The following is a 23,548-nucleotide window of genomic DNA, read 5'->3' on the forward strand; positions in this document are numbered from 1 at the left end:
GACATCGGCACTCGTTCCGAACGCTGATTATATAAAGCCCTAATCCAGCAAGAAATGACAAAATCTAATGAGAAATTGAGTTTTGCTTTGATGGGTGAGGTGGGTATAAAGTAGATGGCGGGGAGTATCCCCTTCCATATAAAATATAAAGCATATGGTGGCATTGGCGTTCTTGTTTGAATGATTAAGATGTCTGTAAGTCGCTGTGTTTTTGTAATTGGTTCGAAATCTTAAAAGACAAATGAGGGGTGATATCCAATAAAATGACAAACCTTAGTTTATGGGATTGAACTGCTGGTTGGTATCTTGTTTCTCTCTATAAAAGGTAAATTCGACTCATAATACATGTATCTGATGATTTATATATGCAACTCGCATGAAAGATCCAAGATATACAAACTTTTTGACACAAATAATGAGATCGTACGAAATACATCCAACAATCCACTAGGTCTGACCATGGAGGCTTTCCTGTGGTTTCATAGATCACTACTAGCTTACAAATTGATTTAGTGAAAAAAATGAAGTTACAAAGGCAAACCTTGGCCCGGTATAATAAAATTAAAAATAAACCAACCAGGCAGACTGGCGCCGACTTCAACGCGCGGCTGCCGACTTCATGCTTTATGTATAAATGCTTATGACGACTATAATTTCACGTTAGGTCACGGACGCCGACTTCATGTGGAGATCGTCTCCACCGCTTAAATCGGTTGCTAAGAGATTAGTGCAAACCGCCCGATACGCCGAGCCGGCGATCCCTATAACCGTTTTATAGGGGGGCTTCTCCAGTTCTCCCAACCCCAGGAGAGAACAAGGGAGGGAAAAGAGAGAAAAACCGAGAGAGCCCAAGGGTTTCGGTTCGGGGCGAGAAATGAAGGATCCCTTCGAGGCCGCCGTCGAGGAGCAAGAATCTCCTCCGGAATCGCCGATCCCGCCGGAGGAGGAAGCCGGCGGCCCATCGGCTGCGGCCGACGGCGACGAGGAGGAGGTCGAAGCGCGGTCGCAGCCCGCTGCCTCGGCACCCTTGTCCGCCGCTGCCGGCGGGGGGAGGGCGAAGGAGGAAGATGAGGAGGAGGAGGAGGAGAACATGGAGGAGCTCAGCAAGATTCCCTCCGGCGGCGACCCCGACAAGCTGGCCAAGATGCAGTGAGTTCCGCGCTCACACTCTCCAAGAATCGCTCCATACTCAAAGAACCTTTCTTTTCTACTGTTTTGATGCTCCCTTTGAATGATATTAGCTCGGTATTCATCGATTTCTTTCTATTTTTCATCAAATTAGTGTTCCAATTACATGCAGGATCGCACATTCTGTAACTTTTCATTTTTTTCCTTTAAGGACCTGCAGGGTCTGTTATGGCTGGATCTTTACTTAAAAATCATTAGTTAGCAAATGAAGAAGGAATTCGGGGTTGGTTGTCTAAGTGCTCGTGTAAGAGTTAGAATGCATTACTTGAAAATTTTATAGTCATTGTTCAAGGAATATTATGAAGAACTGTGGAAGGAATGGTTACTTTGCGATTTTCTCTAAAAACTTGTCAAATTTTCAAATGATGGGGGAAAGATTCATGTCTCTTAGTAAAATGAATTAACTGTATATGACAATAATAGCTTTGACTCCGAGGGACTCATTTGCCACTGCAAGTCATGGAGGCTCTGGTTTGGGTGTTTCAGGTTAATTAGTTGTCTCTGCTCGAGGAGGGCACATTTTATAACTGTACTACTAAGTTAGCATGCTACCCTTGTTCTTGAATAGACATCCTAACTAAGGAAATAGCCAATTAACAGTGTTAGAGGCCAGTTTTATGATATAAGTGATTAAGGGAGAGCTTCCAATGCTTGCAAGCAAGCCTGAGGTCAGGGCCTTGAACACAGGGCGTTGAACACAACTAACCCTCAAACCAAAACTATGACTGTAGGTAATGATACAATTAATGAGCCATAGTCAGGATATAGACCCACTAGTCTTGTTAGTTGCATCATATGTTCTGTACTTGTTCCTGGTCTTAATTCTTCCCTTCTATGTATGAGCTTAGCTTATACATGATTCTGTTATATTTCTGTACACTTGTACTAGATGAACTTATTGTTTGTAACATGAAGAAGAACCTCAGTTGTTATTTGCTGGTGATATGGTGCTGATTGATAAGATGGGATTGGAATTGATTGATTAAAATCTTACCTAGGAGGTAAACAAAGCATCCAGAATGTAGTTGTCAAGAATTATTATCATGTGGTATTTTCATTATCTGAAATCTGCTATATGAAAGAATGCAGAGATAAACAAAGACATGACTAATATACTTAAAGGTAGGTGGATGAAGTTGAGAGGTAGTTCAAATGCGATGTATGATCAACTGATGCCATAGCAATATAATATGGCTTACAATTCTACATGGCTGGATTATAGTCACCCAATATGCTAAATCTCCATCAGGTTGTTTCTGGCTATGGAATAAAGAACTGAGAAGAGACATTTTTAATGGTATGGGCACTCTGCAATGATGATTTGAGGTGGTTTGATGAAGATAGGTTCTTGGGCTTGTGTTGAAAGATTGAATATAAACCAAACCCAAAAAAAGCCATGTAGTACAAGAAATAATTGGTTAAGTTGGTATTTAAATTGTTTAAGTTGTTTCTTGTGTATCTCAAAGGTTACTTATGTTGTGTTAAGATACTTGAGTTGATAAATACTTGTGATAACTTCAAATAAGAAATGTAAGACACTTAGCTCGAAGTGTCCAACACTTAACACTAGGAGTCCTCTAGACAACACTTAAAGTGCCAAGTGCCAACACTTATTCCTGATATAAGTAACTTCCCTCAAAGTGGAGTGTCTAGCTGTGTACTGGAATGGTGTGTAAGTGTCTAAAAGTGTCAATTTCTAGATAACTTAGCTGCTTACACTTATTGGCATACTACTGAATCCTTGAATAGAACATCATGTCAAATTAGTGGAGAACACTTCACCTTAAAAGTTTTTTTGTATGATTTCATGAATATGTCTAACATAGAGATGCAAATCGATATTTAGAATAAATTTTAAATCTGTCTTGGTATTCAAGTTATATCTTTTTTTTGTTCATTATATCGTCCAATGTTTTAAATACCAATTATAGGACCCACATCGGACCAGGCCAGATCGAGATGCAACTGAGATGGCCTTATCTCGATGGCATCCTGTTGAAACATATGAACTTCACTTTTTAAATTTTTATTATTTGGTTGCGTTTAGTGATTTTTTAGATTCTTCTAAGAGTTGGCCAATTGGGAATTTCATGCCAAATGGGAAAATTTTGGCATGGTTTTTCCATATCTTCTTGATTTTTGACCAAATAACAAATGGGGGGGGGGGGTGGAGCTTACTGGATTTGCATAATGATTCTTTGCAAAGGAGATGAGCGAGAGGAAGACTTGATCTAAGCACCTCCTCTCCCTTTTCCCTCTCATTTCTCTTCTCTCTTTTCCTTCCTCTCCACCCATTCTCTCTTTTCTTGGTTGGTTTGGGAACAATCCAGCAATGCTCCATTGAAAGAAGCCCTGGCTTTTCTCTTTTCAACTAGTACATGTGAATGTTTCAATGAGTGCTAGTCGAGGTTTACTAGACCAGTATTTGGTATTGTTGTATCACCTTATGGTATGTTACTGTACATCCCCCATACCAATATAGGGTTGGAAGGTTTTCTCGCGCCCAATCATGGTACCGCTCTAAATTAGGTTGGTGTTGATCAGTACAATATGAAACTAGGTAGAATCAATCGTTCCATCTGGTATAAGCTAGTTTAGCTCTTGTTGTACCAAACGTCAGTATCATACATGTATGGTATGGTGTGCCTGGTAGAAAGGGTACGAGTCAATACGCTGAACCATGGTACTAATCGACCTGGTTATTGAACCACATGGTCCTGACCAATACGTATTGGTATAGGCCAGTATGACCTAACCTAGAGAGACCCAGGATCCAACCATCATCCCATGACCCAGTCTCTCTATGGTCCTATTTGGGATAGCCTGGATGGACTGGGTCCTATTTGGGTTAAACCCTTGATGTGTAAATTTTGAAGTGGACATTAGAATGTAATAAATTAGTCAAGTCCATTTTTCCCTTCATTAAGCAACACTCCTAAATAATAACTTTTGCGTATTGATTATTCATGGGTTTTACATGTAATTGTATATGCATATAAATACATGCTTGCAGACATGCACACATACATACTTGTGTGTGTTCCTTCTGTCTATGTATGACAATTATTATTATTAAAAGAAAAAGTAGTCTGTAAGGTCAAGTTATGGAGGTTGTACGCTGCCATCGTCATGAATCTTTAGTCATCTTTGTATTAATTCACATTATCAAAATTCGAGGTGAATCCCAATATGATATGCTCCTCGAGTAGTTCGCAGATTGCCATTTTTTCCACTTTCATATTAATCTAGAACCACATGAATTGCCGTTATATGGCTCTTTTTTGGATAAAGTATATGCCAATAATTTGCTTAACCCTTTTGCCATGATTTTAAATATTTGAGCTTGCATAATTTTGGCTACACATGCTTCTTTTAGTGTATCATTCTCCCTTCACTTTTTCTTTAATATTGTTCAAGGTACAAATGATTCCTTTTAAATAGAAGAAAATTAAAAACTTGAATGATCTTTTACAAAGTTCTCTCCATCAGTATTGACCAAACTTCAATTTGAACCTCATGTAGAATGTTGGGCTTGCCAGCACATGAATATTGAAGCCTGCACGTCATGCTGCTAATATGCTATCACAACAAAAACTGCTAAACTCCTTTGACTCATAATATTTTTCAATTGGTAAGCCTGCTTCGAGGAGTCATATTTTCTCTATGTTATTCCACCCAAATTGGGGCTGGGAGGGGATATAACTTGGCTGTAGAGTGTCACCTTGGCATGTGGAAGTCATCTGTTTGAACCTGATTATCCCTAAACCCAATGTGAGTTTTTTCTATTTTGACTTGCTCCATTGCGGTGATTGAACGAGAATGGATAAGAGGTTTGTTGGATTGATGTTATAGTGTAGGGATGACTATATTGCTGGGAGCGAATTTCAGGCTAATATGAAGTGTAGGGATACAAGCGACGGTTGCTGAATCTGGATGCGTTTTGGCTTGCCTGTAGCTGATAAACCCATGAAATTGGTGAACAGATGAAGTAGATTATTCTTGGTTTTGTTTGAAGCAGTCTGTCATGGATTGATTCATCCAGTATGGCCTTAGATGGCCTGTTTTATTCTGCCCATTCACAAGAAAAAAAAAAGAAGTGCAAGTGATGTTGTTTGAATGAATTTCGACTTATGCTGTCAAATGACTTGGCAAAAAAAATGTTGCACTGTAGAGAATCTTTTAATTCTGCACGATATGGTGGCTCAAACGGTTTTCACTCCTTTCTTAGATTATTTTTAAAGTTAATTTCTGTTGGGCTCTAACATGAATTGGAATCTTGCATGACAGTGGGTTCAACAACAGTGATATCGTTTGTGGTTTAATATTTGTGGGGATGTAGAGGCCAGAGGGCATATATCTTAAACATGCAAAATAAGGGGCCATATTTGTCCAGCAATCTGTTGGCTGGTAACTTAAAAAGGTGGTTAGCCACTGTTACAAAATGCACTGTTGCTTGAGTTGATTTTTTAATGCTATTTTCTATTAATTGTGATGAATGCGTGCATACAAATATAGAAATTAATGTTAAATTAGTTTTAATGCATTTTCCCTTTTTAAGTATGCTTGACACCAATTTCCTTGTTTAGGGCCATTCTATCCCAATTCACGGAGGAGCAAATGAGTCGTTATACAAATATAGAAATTAATGTTAAATTAGTTTTAATGCATTTTCCCTTTTTAAGTATGCTTGACACCAATTTCCTTGTTTAGGGCCATTCTATCCCAATTCACGGAGGAGCAAATGAGTCGTTACGAGTCATTTCGGAGGTCTGGTTTTCAGAAAGCTAACATGAAAAGGGTATGCTTACCATATAACTCATCAATTTGCTAGCTAGGTCTATGTTTTCTTGAAACATGTGCTTTGTTATATCAAGTGGAATTGGATACATGTGATATATGTGCTTTTGATTCGTTTGAAATTGAACTATTTATGCATCTGCTACTATATAGGTTTAATATTAACCCTTTTCTTGGTTAACCGTATTGGAGAATGTATTAGATACAGGAAGGGCATGTCTGCATCATAGAGATACGGGCTGTGAAAGGGAAAAAATGAGAAAGTGCATATCATCATCTTTCACATGTCAAGTATTATTCTGTGACAACAGATTGGAGTCCCTGCAGTTGACAAAATCTTTAAATTCTTGTGGCAAGGAAAGCCATAGGTTTTGTGGCTGGACAGAAGCTAACAGCATAATATATGTTCCATGGTGATGGAAGGTCAAAAGCACTGCATTGCCATGCTTAAGTCGTTGCGTCATATAGAAGAGTATTGAGGAATCTCATAGGCTGGTTGTTGGTTTAGAACAAGCTCACCAATTGGATATATGGGTTTCCATAAAGTATCAAGATAATTAATTATGGATCCACAAATCACTTGTCTTAGTTAATGAACTATGGTTACCATCCAATGTCACTAAGGGGCTGTTTGGTTGCCTGGATTCCAATTATGTGCATAAGAATTGCAGTTGCAAAAGCTGCTTCGTTTTAGTTGCCTATAATTGTCAATTGCAAATGTATTTGCAACAGCTCCTGAGAATTGACAATTGCAAAAGTATTTGGAACAGTTTAGTTGTATGATGATGAAAGCGATATGGTAACCTTGCAACGACTTGGTAAGATCGCCTTACCTTGGAAACAATGAACTATTTGTTTTTCTATGATATTTTGACCAACAAGAGGCCAATTATTAACCTTTTTATAAAATTATATGAAGTGTATTATTATAAAAATTATTTGATACTATAATAAGTATTTATAATAATAATAAATTAATGTCTGATGTGTTAATTTGTATAATATGAAGTTGCGATTTAAGTTGGGCAGGTGAGAGGGTGAGAGGATAGGATTTGCAACTGCAGTTCCAATTGAAATTGTGGTCACTTTTGCTGCAACTTGATTTGCAACATGTCCAGTTAAGGGCAACCTAACGGCCCCTAAATCTGAACCATAGGCTGAATTGGAGTAATACCCCACCTCAAGATTCTCATTGTCAATGTTCTGTTTGTTGAATTTTAACTAATCAGTATTCTCAGAATAAAGAATAAGTAATAAAAATTGAAACATTGGGCAAATAATAAAATTTCACACAACATCACTGCAATTCCCATGCTAGTTTGAACTCAGCTGCTAGCATGAACATGGATTTAGCATTGAAGTGGTGAACCATTATTCTCAAAAAACATTAGGAACTGTGTCTCCATCCATCCATATATCCACTTATCATCTCTTTTGCATGTCCACTTCTTATTGGCTACTGGTTTCCTTTCCAACAATTTTGTCCATTCCACTTTGATTGTTCTCTTGTTTGCCCTTTGCATCTCGCTGGTCACCTCCTCCCTTTTTCTGAATAGCCTAAGAGGCATACTTTGATCCAGTTGGTCCTTTTCCAAATATGAATGAGGCCATGTTAATAAATAATATTATGTAACAGCCAACTATGTTTATAATGTCCCTCTCGATAAAATCACTAAACGCTTAAGCAACACTAGTGAATTATTCAGTATTAAGTGCAGCAGTCATTTTGGCTCCTTTCCAAAGGTTAAATCTTCAGTTCTTTAATTATTCCAGTAGGCACTGGAGGAGGCCTGCCATATAGAAGGCCAGCTGGCAGGTGGAGAAAGCTACCTTATTGGCTGCAGTACAAGCATGTGCAACCAGAGACCCCCAAAATTTCACTATACTTAGTAAGAGCCTAGAGGAAGAAGGGAGGGTAGCTTTCTGCTGCTTGTTGGTTGTATAATTAAATTTTATGATTTTGATTTCACTAGCTAGAGTTGCACCATTTTTTTATATATTTTTTTTTATATGAAGAACGATTGGAGCATTTCGTTAGTTTGATGAGATCGCCGATGGGTTAATTTAGACTATAGTTAACTGATAAGGCCTATTAGGCATCATTGAAGCCTCAGTTCTACTTGTTTGCTCTAATTATCTTGTAGGGCTTTATGAGTTCATTTTCTGATGAAATGTTTCTGGATTGATTACAGCTATTAACAAGCATCACTGGAACTCAAAAGATTTCTGTACCCATGACAATTGTGGTGTCAGGAATAGGAAAAATGTTCGTTGGAGAGCTCGTGGAGACAGGCAAGTTAAAATATTTACTAATGGTTAAGCTCTGGGTACAAGAATGCTACTTGAGTTTCTCGATCAGTGGTATATGTTATCCCCTAAATAAAAATTTCCTGTTTTTATTGTGTCCACCTTTACAGTCTCATTTCTTCTATGCCCATCCTATGGGGCAGGGTTTCTACTTATAGCCCTTGATGACATACAATAATCACCATGACCTTAGCACACAATTGCACTTCGTGACCCACTCTGACTTTGTTGATATGCTATATTCTATCTTTTCATTCTTTTGAATTTCATATCCATAATTAAGAAACAGATGACATTGTTGCACCATTATGCCATCACTTTTTAACAGCCCCATTTTTTAATTCTATTTACAGTAAAATAGTGTGGCATATACTCTGTATTAGGTCACTTAATTTTTTTTTTTATTGTTGATCCTCCGAAACTTCATATTTGAATTTTGCATGTCATACGTCTTATGTATTTTTCACATATTTTTACCTTTCTGATATATAATTTTTTGTTTTAAAATAATTTCCATTGATACATTGCAGCTAGAATAGTCATGACAGAAAGAAAAGAGAGTGGGCCTATCAGGCCTTGTCACATCAGAGAAGCATATAGAAGAATGAAGCTTGAAGGGAAGATACCGAGGCGATCGGTTCCAAGGCTCTTCCGGTAGAGGAGTTCAGATTATTATTCGGTGGATTTGGTAGGTTTTTGTCTAGTGATGCCAGGCCAACATTTGCTTGTGCATGATGGCTTCTGCTTAGCAAATGCTGCATCTTTGGTGGCATTAGCGTAGAAATGCACGGTTTATGCACTTTTGATGATTTCTACTTATAGGTATCTGCTGGAGTAAAATGCAAGACCGAGTATTAGTTGAATGTTGTCTCAGGAAATGTGAGGCTTATCTTGATGCATCCTTCGTGGCTTGTGGGCTAGTTAAGATGAATCTTCCATAATGTTTTCATTAGCAATGATTTCTTGTAGAGGCCAGTGATTCAGTTCTCTTATGTACTAAAAATCTTCTCTTAACTAATCTTCTCTGACTGCAAGCTAGCAATGTGCATGGTTTCTAATGTAGATCATTACCTATTCACTGCAATCAGGAGTCTACCCCTTCATTCTTGGAGAAAGTTATTCGGTAATGCTGAATGAGAAGCTAAGTCAGTCCAATTAGCAAAGGTGCATGAGTCAGCAAAACTGACTTTGTTTTAAATTTCAGTCATCAACTGTGCAATTACTTGGACAAATCTGTATTAAACTCCTTTATGACCCATTGAAATCTACTCGAAAAGCAAACCACTTGCATTTGCGATTTAGAATAAAATGAAATATAATCCAAGTGCCCAGCAATGCTTCAGCTTTATCCATGGGTACGCTCGTGTTTGTGAATCATTCGTCACCTTGAGACTGTAGGAGCTGTATCTGTAGAGCTTCTGAGCGATTACCTTGAGCTTCCTATTGCATCATTTCACATAATTTATAAGCCTCTGGGTTGGGTTGGGGGAGGATGATGAAGAAGAGCAAGCAGCCATAAAGAAAGTGCGTGCTTGCACTTGCTTTATTGCTTTAAAAAATTGTGATTTGTCTGTTGATTGCATTTCTTCACGTAATTCACAAAGCCTTTGGAGTGGTTCTCTCTCCATCTATTATGGCCTTAGACTCACTGTAAGGCCTCTTTCACTACTTCATGGCTGATTCTTAACGCAGATCCTTTTGAATCTCAGCTTGTGTTGGGCTTGACTATGCTTTCTTTTCTTGGGACTTGATCCTGCGCTGAGCCTGGCATAGAGAAAACACTGCTTAAGCTCACCCAATTTTGTTTTAAGAGAACATGACGGGAGCTTAAGTATCATCCTAGTTTAAGCATAACTTTGTGCTACTACCTCCATTCGAGCTTCAAATCAAGTGATTACTGGTCCCATGCTTGAAACCACTTTTGGAGCAATAGCTTACATATTAGGCATAGTTTTTGCCGGAATTAGTCTATTTCACTTACTCTGCATCTTGTTGAAATATGCTGTAGAAGGGACTTTCCAACTTACTGCATATTGTAAACGACAAAGTGACTATTAGACAATTAAACTAATATTTAGAGGTGGTTATTAAAAAATCTGGATCTCGACTTTTAATCATGTTTGACGTTGTTTGTTGAATAATGGGACAGGTGGGGTTAACCATGTCGAAAGGAAGTTGGGTTAGTTGTGTCTTGAAGTACTTCGATTTATCTATGAAGTCTTGTGGACATATAAATAGTTCTCCATTCTAAGACATATCATGGTCACTGGTATGATAACAGATGGAGTTAGTATGCTGTCTTTCAGGGAGGATCTTAGCTAGTTACGTTGAAGTGCTTGACTTCAATTGGGAGGCATGCTTGGTTATTAACATTCCAGTGATATTTCTGTGTCAAGGATGAGAAACTAATGATGATTGCAACATCGACTTTGTTAGCCATCATCTTGTCACATACTGCTTGTTTAGAGCAAGGCATACCATTGTCGGTAGTAGTATGATATTGAATGGCGTTCAGATGAACCGCGGTCTATGAAGTGGTCTGAACCAGGTTTTCTATGTTCCATCGTTGAACATTATCGAGTCTACATGAGATTAATAATATCAGAGCAACTATTTGCACACTTTTCACTGGAAAATGTTAAGTTAGTATAGAATTGTAAGCTTACCACCACGGATTCTGTAGGCGGAAAGCATCTTCAAATGAAATCCATGTAGGAAAAAAAAAATCTGATAAGTAGAAAATCTAATTATTTTGAAGCAAAAAAATATATTATTCTTCATCATCCATCAAATTTTGCTTGGACAGGTGTGTGGCGAGAGAGCCATATTGTTTCAAATTTTGTTACCACTTGTCAATATCAATCGTGTCAAGCTGAACCTTTATTCACTTCAGGATCTAACTACTCGTCCATATCAATTGTGATAGGTTGACTAATAGCATATTTGCTAACCTAGAGCTTAGCTGGATGATAAGATTTCTGGACCTCGCCACTATAAATTTCACCATCCTTTTCTTCTTCTTCTTCTTTTTTTCCTTCCACTAAGATGTAATAGATGGCTTGCGAATACTCCTCTTGGAGCAATTATCATGCTGATCTTTGAACATAAGTAACATATGTGATGTCCACCATGGAGCCTTTCGTTTGCGCTTCTTAACTCCTTCCATATATCAATACGCAGCGAATAATCTTTGACTGAGATCATCTAATTTCCACATTGGAACAAATTTATTAAAGTTTTGTCACAAGTCCGTTCTTCGGTTAAAGTAATATGGCCCATGCCTATGACAAGGGTGATACATTTTTATTGGATCTTTGCATGTGGGAGTCCATTTTTTCTTCATCTCCGGTGTTTTTTAGGTTTTTTTCTTTTTTTTAAAAAAAACCCAATGCTCATGTGAATTTATATATAGTCTATGCCCGTCACAATTGAAGCCTGCTCCTTGCCATGAGTGTGAATGATTGCACCATCTGAACCAAGATTTTCTCCACTCTGTTCTTTTAGACTGGACCATGTCTTTGATACGATGTGCCTATGCCATAGAAAGAGTAATAGTGCAGTGAATTTGGTTTCTATTTCTCTTTCCCTCTCTATGCTCAGAAATTTATTAAGAGGTCCACCATAGATCTAAGATGAATTAAATTTCGGTTATATATATATATATAATAGCATTTTCATCCTAGGTTCATGATAGATTTAATCCATCAAATAATTTTTCCTCTCCGTGCTGTCCGTCATTGGATTTTCATTTTTGTCTAATCTTTTCGACCGTTGCAAGATCATAAATCCAGTGACTGGGGAATGGAAGCGAGTTGAGTCAGCCTGAGCACTTAAGGTCCAGGATTTTGGTACCAGATTTCCATCTTATAATTTGGCCTGGGCCCTTGGGTGCGGTTGAGACTTTGATGAGGCTAACGGGTCCATGCAGGTGGAGACCGGTCCAGATTAGGCACCCAAACCAACTCTCATGTCATGGTTTGGTCAAATCAATTGGGTGCAAAATAGGATTCTGTCTTCTTTTTTTTCCAGTTAGGTCCATGGCCCGGAAGTCAAAGGTTATGACAAAACTTTCTTGTTACCTTCGAAGCTTTTGGTAGAGAGCCGAGAGGTGCTTGAAATTGACTTTGATGTGAACCGGTCAGCAAGCTATTTGTCCCATACCCTGGCTTTGGATCCTCCTACAGGGAGCATATGGTGGCCAGCAAACTCCATTTTCTACTGCTTTCCTGCAATAGCTTCTAATTTTATTTATTAGAATTGCATTATAGATTTCATGTTTCTGGAAAAAAAAAAGGAAAAAATATTTTCACTAAAAATATCTTCAGCTTGTAACTATAATGGTTTCATAAAATTGATTTTGTTTGAGCTACCAGCTGTCGGAGTCGAGCTAATCTTGAGGCTACCCAACTTTGCAAAATGGTTTAGGTTCTAAGATATGTCTTTTTCTAAACAATTAAGAAGAAGAGAGGGGAAGAAAAAAAGAAAATAGCTGGTACGCATCAGCTTTTTTCGGCGATTGATGGTTTTCTTCTATAACTACTAAAAAAATTTGCCAAATTGCTGCTGAATAATTTTAAAATAGCAAGAATCTTTAACTTCAAACATTTAACTTCTAAATCCTATCCGATAGATTTTCATTACTCCCGATGTGGCAAGCTTATCCCTTTTCTTGCCAATAGTCAAAATTTTCTGCTCTCTTATTTACCATAAATGTTCATCATATCCACAACATTGAATGTGAAAAATATAAAGCTTTTTATAAAAAAAAAGGCAAAAGGAAAAAAATTATCCATAGGACTTTTTTTTTTGCAAGCAACATAAAAGATTTTTTGTGAGTATTAATTTGCTCTATTGCCAAAATTGGAAGTATCCATATTTATCATATTACTAGATTTTAAGGAACCCATATGTACATAAATGAAAGAAAATGCCTTAGCTTTTGTGTTCAAAGTACAAATTGAGTCCCATCAAATATTTGGAGTTACTGGTTGTTCCATTCTCATAGGATTTTCTTTCTAGAAGAATCTAATTTTATTTATTTTTCAAATTGTTGTATTTCTATAAAATTGATAATTTTAGAAAACTTAGCACTACATCTGCCAAACATTTTTCTTTATATATATATATATATATATATATATTTCTTTTCCTTTTGCATATATTTCTCTGTCGTTGAAAATGACCTTGATAAAGGAGAAGTTAATTTTATCATATAAAGTTTAATTCTTATATATCATTTTGCACCAAGAATACATGGAGGAGAGGGTAAGGCTAATGTTATAGTAGAAAGATATAATTAATGGTAGCTGCAACTCCACCGTGTCCCCATTGGAGGAGGATCCCATATCCATCACACAATCAGGATCATCCATTCGGTGGGACCCATCCCATCCATCAGCATGACAAAAACATGCCCTTTTCTAACTAATAAATTTTTGGAGAAAAGAAGAAATGAGAACAAAAAAAAAAAAGTATTTGCGATACATGTAACGCATTAACAGCCATCACATGCAGGCTTTTTTACAGCATCATTTCCAAATAATAACTACTAACCCGTCGTCCGTGGTGGGGCCCACGTGGGTCCCAAACCGCGTGCTGCCTACGTGATCCCTCGAATCAAACGTGCGCGGGTTACAGTTTCCCGCGGGTGAAGGTAATCCAAATGCGGCACACCGTTCTACATCCGTCATAGCCGTCCATCCGATTGATCGACTCGCTGCTGGGTTGATATCAGTCCCTATCTCGATCCCTTGCCGTACGATCTTGATCGTGGGGCTGCAATCTCTGGCTCCGGATATATTATTTTAGGTGGCGAGATCTTTTCGCCAGAGTAAATTAAGAAAAATAGAATCGAGATAATCGGAACCCAGTTAGAGTCAAACCTCCCTCTCTAATACCGCAATTATCGGGACTCCGCCCCCCACCCGGAGACCCGCCGAGGGAGTTAAAGAACGAACGTTATTCGCTAGATCTCGATCGGACGGATGGAAATGGAAACCGACCATACCCTAGAACCGACGTACAGGATGATGCATCTGGATTGGCGCCCGTCAGATATAGGATCTGGATTCGAGCCATGGATAATTTTCTAGAAATCAAAATAGAAACGGACGATTAGTGAAAATACGGTAGTATGTTAATTATTAATGCATTTTATGTCAATCTTTGATATTGTCACTCTTCCTTAATTTATTATTCAAAGCTGTGTCCTTTGGCAGTACGCTCTCATACCGCCGGACGCAGCCAGCTGACACGCTGACGGAAACCCTACGATTAAGTTACATCGCGCGAACCATCCTGCCATCAACACCCCGGGAAAAATATCAATTTTTTGCGCTTTTTCTCAGGACCATATACCTGGAATTTTATATTATTATGCTTTTCAGAACTTTAGAAAATAAACAAATATGGCAGGATGGTTTATGGTGTCACACTTAATTGAATACTTTTCCACGAAACTATTCAAAGTAAAATAATACTTATTGTAATGCATCAGCTAAGGTTATGCAGAGGCAAATAAGAGTGAGATAATATGATATTAAATAATAATATTCAGTTATAATAATATTAAATAATAATATGATTATGGTAAACCATGGATGCCATCAGCCTCTCACCCGGCCGTGAACCGGGTATGAATGGCGGCTGGAGAATTGCCGGGCCAGCGCTTGGGGAATCGCTGGAAACCAACCATCAAGCGACAGGTGGCAGCGGATATTCTATCCGACGGTCACCATAAAGAGTCTTATGGAATCGAGGGCGATATCTGTTTTGGAGAACATGGACGGCGGATCTTTATGATCGCATGGAGATTATTATACGGGAAGAAGTTACGACAAGTGATTCACGCACGAAGCGTAAACTGGAGCTTTCTCGTTTCAGAAATACCCGTAGAATTGGCTTCTAATTTCGAGAATGCCTCTGGGGGAGGGAGGGGCATTTCGGAAATTGGAAGGCAGGAAGCGGGGGTATCGTGGGAAGGCCCCGTTCGATCAAGCCGCTATTTTAACCCCGTTTCTGCTGTATCGCCTCATTGCTGCCTTCCGCCCTCACAGAACGGACTCCCTCCCTCTCTCTTTTTTTTCTCTAGAATTCTTCTCGTAACTCCTCAAGTTTTCTTCTGCTTCTCTGAATCTTACGCTTCGCATCTAAGGGCGAAAGAAAGATTGAGGTAAGAGAACTCTGGTTCTTTGGAGGACGCCATCGATGCGCTTCTCTCGAGGAAGCGATGCGATTTTTAGAGAGTTTTGAACGGCGACCGCTCGGTGAATCCCCTCTGCATTGGACATGATGAGGTTTGCTCGGATCACTCGCTCTCTCCTCCTCTTTCTCTACATCTATCTCTCTGCTTTGGTGTCTTTTCATGGCGTTCTAATTTCGAAGGTTTTGGATTCCTTCTCATGAGGTCTTCCTCGCTTGAGATCGATGCTTTCTTTTGTTCGCTGTATGCTAGAGGCGCCGATGGAGGCCTTGAACGCTTCGCTGGGTGGAGATTGCTTTCTATTCGGGCGGGTTTCTGGTTATAGATCCGGTCTATGGGGTTTTGGGAGCGGAAAGTCGGTCAGTTCTGGCACGATTTGCTTCCCTTACGCCGAGTCCGGCGTGGCTTTTCCGGGAGTCGGCGATTCGAGTTTCTACCTTCTTGTTTAGTTGTTGTTCTTATGGACTGTTGTTTCGTCATTTTAGGCTTCTGGCCGGAAAAGGAGAGCAACTGTCGGTTCCGGCGAGACATCTGATTTCCGGCGGGGGTTTCGGATCCTCTCCCCTCCCCTGCCCCGGTGCCTTTGTATCGGTTCTCGTTATTCGTTTTTCTGGTGGTTTTCTCCGAAAGACTTATAGTTTCCAGATCGAGTAGTGCCGGATGGTTATCCTCTGCCTCCTATGTGGATTTCCGGCGGAGTATTGCCGGATTTCGGTCTTCCCTTGAAGACGAACTATGATGCGATCTGGTTTCTCTGGAGTCATTTGGGAGAATTCCGGGGTGGAAGGAAAGCAGGGGCTAATATTTGGATGTATGCCTAAAGCTTTTTTTTTTCTTATTTTCTCTCGTTTTATTCCTCTCCTCCTTAGTTTCTGGCTTGATTTTGCTTGCAATTTCGTCAAAGCCATTTCCAAGTGATGATTCTTTTAGATCTCCGGCGATGGGAGTGGACAGGCTAAGAATTCGCTAGACGGCCAGGCTCCATCTCTACGTTGCTGCGTTCTTTTCCTTCTTTCTTTTTCCCTTTGGTATCGCCTGTTCTCCCCTTTTTTCTGTTTTTTTCGTTTGATGTGGAGAACTAGGATTCTTGCGGGTGTTCATGCGTTTCCTTTTCATTTTCCTCCTGTGTTTAAAGGATCTCTGGTAGATTTATAGTTTTAGAAGTTTTTTATGTTCTCGTCGTACAGGCCTGTGTTTTGGTTTTCAGAAGATATAATTCTTTGGTTCAGTCTCCATCTTTTTCACTGCCTGCTCTTCGTCTACACAAGATTTCGATTTGATTGTCTATATTCGAATCTCAGGATCGAGTTCTCCGGAGTTATATCGATCCAGTTATTTTTCCATGTTTTCTTCGGAAATTACCTAAGAAATCGAGCAAAATCTTCTCCTTGCTGTACGTTTAGCAAGAAGCTTGGATTTTGCTCATCGGAAGACCTCAATGCTCTCAGGCATAGAAAGGATCAACATTTCGTACTCTTTTCTCTTCTCTGAGAGATAAATTTTGATACCCTTCGCCTGAATCCTTCTTCGTTCTGCATTTCTGGTCATTTTTGATAGCTATAGCATTAGATCCTTCAAATATTGTTAGTTTTGGTGCCATTGATGACCTCTTCTTCTATTCGATTTGTTAGCAGATACAGAGTGAGCCCAGATTGCGTCTCCGTCACCAATGGAAGGAAGAACAGCGTGAGAGCCTGCAAGGAAGACGAAGTCGACAACGGTGGCCGGATCCCAAACTGCTCCCCCTTCGAAGGGAAACCTCCGAGGCGTTCTGGGTCGGGATCGACCGCGCCCCAGGACCACCACTTTCCCCATGTCCCCTTCCCCTCCGTCTCCTCCCAGTCCGAGAACCAACCGCCCTATGCCGCCGCAGACTCCACTCCAGCGGCCGCGAAGGCCCCGAGTCACCACCATGAGATCAACGGCGTGTCGCGAGGGGGCGGGGATGTCCTGCTCCAGTGGGGCCAGAACAAGAGATCCCGGGGGTCGAGAGCGGAGACCCGGGCGGCTGCCGGGGACGACTCGGCCCACTCGCGCCAGATGATGAAGATCCAGCGGAGATCGGCGGCCGCCGGGGCGGCGAAGCTCGCTGCCGCCGCCGCGTCGGCGGCGATGCCCCCGCCCTGTGGGTTCTACACCCGCGGCGCCAATCTCCGGCCCTGCTTTCCCTCCCGCGACGCCATGGCCTCTTCGATCAGCAGGTACTAATTTATCTCCATTCTATTATCGCTTCTCTCTTTTTTGCTACAATACTATTTTTCTGTGGATTTTTTTTCCTACCCTACCCTATGGTTAGAGGGCAAAGAGCGGCTGCCGCTTTTCTGCTTGGTGGCTGGAGAGAGCTCGTTCATTGATAGATGGGCTCTTTTTGGCGTCTAGGTCGTGGCACGATGGCGGTTTGTCGGATTTATATTTTTATTATATTTATTTTCATTTCATATTATTGTTTCGTTCTGGCTTAGTAGTCACAAAGAGAGGAATTTTTGGCTTTTTAGTTGTGTTTTTTTGAGCATTTGAGGTGGAGAGCAAAAAAGTAGGTGCGTTTCATATCATGCTTCGTTTTTGGATATGGACATATGGTTTATTTTCATGGGTTTTACCTCCGGTGTAAGTGAAAAAGTTATTTTAGAGGCTGTTTAATTTTTTATCTCCGTTATCGTAGCTATAGATCCTAACTCCTAGCCTATCCGATTATTCGTTTCCTTCCCTCTCTGTTCCATGTGATCGGAAGCTTGAATCCCACTTACATAATAGCTAAAAATACCTTGTTGCCCCTACGTCCATCTTTATGCTTTTCTTTTTCCTGCTTCATCCACTAATCTTTACCTTGTTCGTCGAGGTCTCCGTCTCTACAGTAGGGAAATACTTTGGACACTTTTCTCGTTATACCAAACCCTAGCTTTTTCTTCATTCGGAAATTTTTCCTTTTATTTTTGAATTTTTTTTCTCATGAAAGTTTAGTAGCTTAATTTGTTCGCTATTGAGTTTGTATCGGCCTCGGTTCGAGGCTGTAACAGGGAGAGGCTACTGTGGGCTATAAATATTACTAGTATCAATATTTTTTGAGTGGCATCAAAGGCACATTAGTAGCCATCGGGCTTTGTCCCCTCTTCCCGTCCGTTTCCCACCTTTCCTTTCAGGCTTCTAAAAAAAAAAAATTCCCCTCTTTTTTCTCGCCATGATCAGGGGCGTCGATGAGCGATCGGGCGGCCTGTCGAGATCCGAGAAGCGATCCCCACCTTCCCCGCCGGAGAAGGCCCAGAAGTCGGCTCCCAACGGCACCGCCGAGGACGCGAATCCGGCGAACTCGAAGGCGCCGTCCGACCAGGAGACGGGCGGTAGCAACGCGGCGGCCGCCACCGGGGAGAAGGTGAGTCTGGAGAACTTCGAGTGGCCGAGGATCTACATCTCCCTCTCGAGGAAGGAGAAAGAGGACGACTTCTTGGCCATGAAGGGCACCAAGCTCCCCCAGCGCCCCAAGAAACGGGCCAAGAACATCGATAAAGCCCTCCAGGTCTCCATCCATTCTATATCTGTTTTTGTCTATTTTGGTATCGGAATTTATACCGGATTTGTCTTCACATTTTCTTGTTTATTTATACTTATTTTATTTATTTCCACGGCCTTCTCTAATTTCTTGTATATTTTTGGGCTTGGGTGCAGTATTGTTTTCCAGGGATGTGGCTTTCGGACTTGACCAGAGGACGGTATGAAGTGAGGGAGAAGAAATGCGTGAAGAAGGTATTACCACTACTATTATTTATTTATTTTGTTCCCGTTTTTCTTTCCTCGAGTCTTCTCTCCTTGATTTTTTTCATTTTACATTACTTTTTTTTCCCTATATTAATAATAATAGTACACATGGACGTCTGGTGTGACCGTCCGTTTGCCCGAAGGACTCAGGTTCCCTTTTGGACCTTTCCTGGATGCTCCGTAAGTTTGTGCTTTTATCCCAGCCGTCCGATCAACTTGCCATTTCCCGTGCCTTGTATCTTTCGCTTCCCCTGGACGCTGAAGATTACCCGCTAAGGGAGAGAGAAAATGATGGGAATAAATAGTATATTTTAAAAAAAGGAGAAAAATAAGGAGACGGTAATCTGGGAGGGGGCGTGTTATAGCCAATAACGGCCGTCCATGTTTTGTGTGATGTCCGGGATCGAGTTGAGGCGGCATGATTCGCCATTATGTATTACGATGGGCCTGCTCGATCACGACCGTCATGCCAAATACGGACAGCCGTGATCGGCTAACGGGGCCCCTCTCCAGTCCTTGCGCGGACTAGGGAAGGATCCAAACTCAAAAATAATTGGCCGGCTTTCCCTGTCACGTGGGACCGTGATGTTTGGCGAGGTGGTGTCCTCCTCATTGATGGCTCAATTAATAAGGGGCTTCCCCCCCTGCCTTGATGTTTCCCCCTTTTGAACCAAAACGGGATCCCCTCGGATGCCTCCCGTTTTATTTGTTTGTTTGTTCTTATTATTTTATTCTGGAATCTTGTGGGTGGTCGCGGTGATTTTTTTTGTTGGTTTTGGGTGCAGAAGCGAAGAGGGTTGAAGGGAATGGAGAGCATCGACAGTGATTCGGAGTAGTGATGGAGATGATAAGAATAATATGAATCCGACCGAAGCCGGGGCTGATGAGAGAAGAACAAGGGGGAAAAGGGGAAAAGAGGAAGCGAGGATCGGACGGTGGAGCGTTTCCGATGCTTTGTTTTGGGTGTGCTCCTCTCCTAGATGCCTCGGCATCTTCCCCTTTTGTTCTTTTTCTTTTTTTCTTTAATCATTTGGGTTGTTCCTCGAAGCTTTTTTGTTTTTTTTTAAAACGGATGGAGGAGCGGTGTGATCCTTCCATCGACGAGCTCTTGTACAGGTCTCCAGTTCTCATTTTAATGAGAAGAAATTCTTCAAATGAAATTAGAGAAAATTTTCTTTCAATCTAGGTAATTAAGGCCGTTCCGCCTGTCTCGGCTGTGGTGCCCACGCATATATTCTCGAAACCGGATCTCCTCTTATTGGCCACCACGAATCGATCGGTGACGCTTCTTGTAGCCCCTCATGCTCCAATGCCATCTTCTTTAAGCTTGGATGGTGGAAAGCGATATGAAGCATGGAACGATTTTGAAGCTTGGACTGGAACTTCATGCAAATTCTGGAGATCTGATGACTGCTGGGGATCCTTTTGGACCTCAGGGAAGGGATATAGTTTGCTCAATCTGCTCTTTTTGCAGGCTATGCAAGAAGAGGCAAATTAAATGGAGGAATCGCTGGATATGCAAAGCAGGGTTGAGATAGAGAGGCCAGAGAGCTATTTGATTGGGCATCGGAACGGGATGTTGTTTTATGGGCACTGTTATTTCTTATTTGTGATCAATTTCTTCTGTAGCAAATCCAAAAATCTGACCCAAAACTAAACCAGAATAGCGGCAACAAATTAACTACAAAAAGCATCTAATCAAACCAAACCAAACCAAACCAACAGGAAGAAACCAATTAGGCAGTTAGCGAACAGAGAGCAATAAATGAAAGAATGAACGCTATGCTTACGAGAGAAAAAAAAAATACTAGAAAAGACTTGAGAGGGGCGTTTATCTTTGATCCCTCTCTCTCTCTCTCTCCAGATCCAAGAGCTCGCGGGCGTAGAGAAGGCTAGTAATTGGCTCCGATACCCGGCTCTCTCCGATCGGGAACAATATGAAATGGCGAACAGGGGATGGAAACCCAGGGTCCGATTGGATGAGCAACTAGTCTTTGCACGTATCGTGGCTTCTTTTTGTTTTTTTGGTAAAAAATAGGGAGGGGCTCTCCGGGGCCACGGGGCTCCCCTTTTACCAAAAAATGTTCGATACACATCGCAAATTTTCGCATATTTTTTTCGACCCGTGGGTTTTTTTCATTGAGATTAACACCCATATATAAATATGTTACTTCAGCATTACTTTAATACCTGCAGATCAGCAACACTTCTTTCTACTGGTAATGCTCCTCAAACTTAATCAACGCCCTGCGTATTTCAAACCCGAACCATTTCGGTGGAAGCCAACGTTCTGTCTACCACCTTGGTGGCTTCTTTGCTCCTCGGTGCATGTCACGTCTGTGGGTGAAGTTTTCAAAAGAAATTCTGGCTTCACAAGCGGGTTTTTGGGGACTTGGAGTGGGGGAGTGGGTAACCTCGACTTAATTTCTATTCTGCGGGGCTGGGCCCATCTGTTTTGACCGAGACTGTCGGTTTTTCCAACATATCCAGCCTCGTATGTACTTCAAGCGAAGGAAAAATTGAATTCTCGAATACTTCATCCCCATCCCTCGGTCACCAAGAATGATAACAGCAGGCTAATTCCCAGTTGGGATCCCATCTAGTCATCCTCTTTTTCGGACCATGGTTCTCCTGCCTACAAGAGTTAGAACAAAGTTGACTGAAATTAAAAATAGTAATTTATGGTCCAAACTATCAATTCGATCTAGATTTAATTGAAATAAATTTAAATTTAATATAAATAAATTTAAATTGTAAATGTATCAACCCGTTTAAAGCTGTTCAATCTATTTAATAATTCGATCAAATTATGACCTAATTCGTTTAATTTATTTAAAACTTATTTGAAAACTGTTTAATCCGTTTCTGACCTATTTAACTCAATCTACTTAATTTGTTTAACTTGTTTAAATCTATTTAACCTGTTAAAAATCTATCTAACTCATCTAATTCATTTAACCTATTTAATAAATGAATTATATGGATCGGATTTTATCTGTTTAATAACAATGTCGGATTTAGATTTAAAATTTTAACCTATTTAATAAACAGATTTAATTTAGATTAATAAATTTTTGATCCGATCCAATCCAACTGCCACCCCTAACTAGAATAGTATGAATCAATTTGGTGAATACTCTAGTACTCTTAGTTGCGTAGAAATCTCACCGAATAGTCGGATGTTGTGGCGCTTTGCCATTGCCTCTTTGATTGGCATGATACATGTGTCAATCTATAAATTTCAATATGACGATCTTCTTTAGCGATATCGGGATCTAATGCTAGCAATATTAACCTAGAAAAATACTGGAGATTAGTATAACGATAGTGTGGAAGAAATGTTTTGTGCCAAGAATAGAGTTACTTGTAAAGAATGTCTTCGTGTCTGGGATAACAGGTTCTTCGAGCAGCTAAGAAGACTAGTTACGAAGACAACGAGTTTTTTTATTTTGCTAAAAGAAGACAACGAGTTTGACATACGAATTTCCCTGCTACGAAAGAGACGTGGAAATAGGAACGCATGTCTACTTTTGCCTATCTACAGTTTGTTGTCAGCGGACGCCAGACTCTTGGCCCAGCGACGCTGCTTCCGCCTAACCCTAAATTATTTTTTCAATTATCGCGTCCCGTTACGATCCGGCTGTAACTTCTCGAACTGCATGGTAAAATTAGCCTCATGAAGTACCGTTGGCACGCGTAGATGTAAAATAACTTGTTATAATGCATGCATGGATCCAACTAGTTGCTACTTAATATGTCGGTTCTACTATACTATATATAAAAAATATGTTCTCAATCTAGATAAATTTAAGACGGATAACTCTAGGAGTCTATCATTGTTATGGCTATAAATTTAACATGGTTTAAATTTTTGTAAAGAAAATTTAACTTTTGGAAGACCTTGCGTTATGTCATCGAATCTCGATTTTTCACTATGAGCAGTTGCTCCTGAAATGGCCAAATAGGATTTAGATGATCTTATAATTAAAGAGTCAACTTGAACAATTAAAATTTGATGAGATTTTTTTTTATTATGAGAATTGAAAGGTTGGTGAACGCAGCCACTTTCGTATAATATTAGAGTTAGGATTAGGACTGTAACTTGTTATCTACATAGATCAAGGATCGAGAAATAAACTTGCATCGATAAACTGAAAATTAAAGTTTGATCAACAGACTTGTGAAGTGACAACCAAACTAATACTGTTTGCTTCTTAGAAAAAGTTGATGTCCTAAGGATGTCACTCTGCTGGTTTTCCAAGTGGGACAAGGTATATTAACCCTCTTTATAGTTGCACAGTA

The 23,548-nt window shown here is 40.2% G+C and overlaps 2 protein-coding genes across 10 annotated transcripts; both read left to right on the forward strand.

Moving 5' to 3' along the window:
• Window positions 1-777: 777 nt before the first annotated feature.
• On the forward strand, window positions 778-9,326 carry TAF11 (TBP-associated factor 11). The gene is made up of 4 exons (XM_089925546.1): window positions 778-1,149; window positions 5,899-5,986; window positions 8,178-8,281; window positions 8,827-9,326. Exons 1-4 carry the CDS (start codon window positions 875-877, stop codon window positions 8,948-8,950), a joined length of 591 nt encoding a protein of 196 aa, XP_089781672.1. The 5' UTR covers window positions 778-874; the 3' UTR covers window positions 8,951-9,326.
• A 5,998-nt stretch (window positions 9,327-15,324) lies between these two features.
• LOC103698120 (uncharacterized) lies at window positions 15,325-20,427 on the forward strand. Of its 9 annotated transcripts, none has more exons than XM_008794918.6 (8): window positions 15,447-15,587; window positions 15,746-15,852; window positions 15,979-16,304; window positions 17,125-17,694; window positions 18,680-19,007; window positions 19,157-19,234; window positions 19,350-19,426; window positions 20,032-20,427. In XM_008794918.6, the coding sequence occupies exons 3-8, from the start codon at window positions 16,174-16,176 to the stop codon at window positions 20,045-20,047; spliced, it is 1,200 nt and encodes a 399-aa protein (XP_008793140.3). In that variant the 5' UTR covers window positions 15,447-15,587; window positions 15,746-15,852; window positions 15,979-16,173; the 3' UTR covers window positions 20,048-20,427. The 9 variants fall into 9 exon arrangements, with proteins under 9 accessions (XP_008778328.1, XP_008778329.1, XP_088560975.1 ...); XM_008794921.6 differs by having other exon boundaries at window positions 17,128-17,694; XM_026801499.4 differs by lacking the exon at window positions 19,350-19,426.
• Window positions 20,428-23,548: the final 3,121 nt, after the last annotated feature.

This window comes from Phoenix dactylifera, chromosome 9, assembly GCF_051530095.1.
Source record: "Phoenix dactylifera cultivar Ajwa chromosome 9, Ajwa_hap1_PhDact_Kaust_v1.1, whole genome shotgun sequence".
Lineage (NCBI taxonomy): Eukaryota > Viridiplantae > Streptophyta > Magnoliopsida > Arecales > Arecaceae > Phoenix > Phoenix dactylifera.

Bases quoted from the DNA above. Each gene is read 5' to 3' on its own strand.
- TAF11 (XM_089925546.1), top strand. From the start codon at position 875: ATGAAGGATCCCTTCGAGGCCGCCGTCGAGGAGCAAGAATCTCCTCCG. The intron at 1,150-5,898 runs GTGAGTTCCGCG...TTCCTTGTTTAG, and splicing joins GACAAGCTGGCCAAGATGCA to GGCCATTCTATCCCAATTCA. The intron at 5,987-8,177 runs GTATGCTTACCA...GATTGATTACAG, and splicing joins AGAAAGCTAACATGAAAAGG to CTATTAACAAGCATCACTGG.
- LOC103698120 (XM_008794918.6), top strand. From the start codon at position 16,174: ATGTGGATTTCCGGCGGAGTATTGCCGGATTTCGGTCTTCCCTTGAAG. The intron at 17,695-18,679 runs GTACTAATTTAT...CGCCATGATCAG, and splicing joins ATGGCCTCTTCGATCAGCAG to GGGCGTCGATGAGCGATCGG. The intron at 19,235-19,349 runs GTATTACCACTA...TAATAATAATAG, and splicing joins AGAAGAAATGCGTGAAGAAG to TACACATGGACGTCTGGTGT.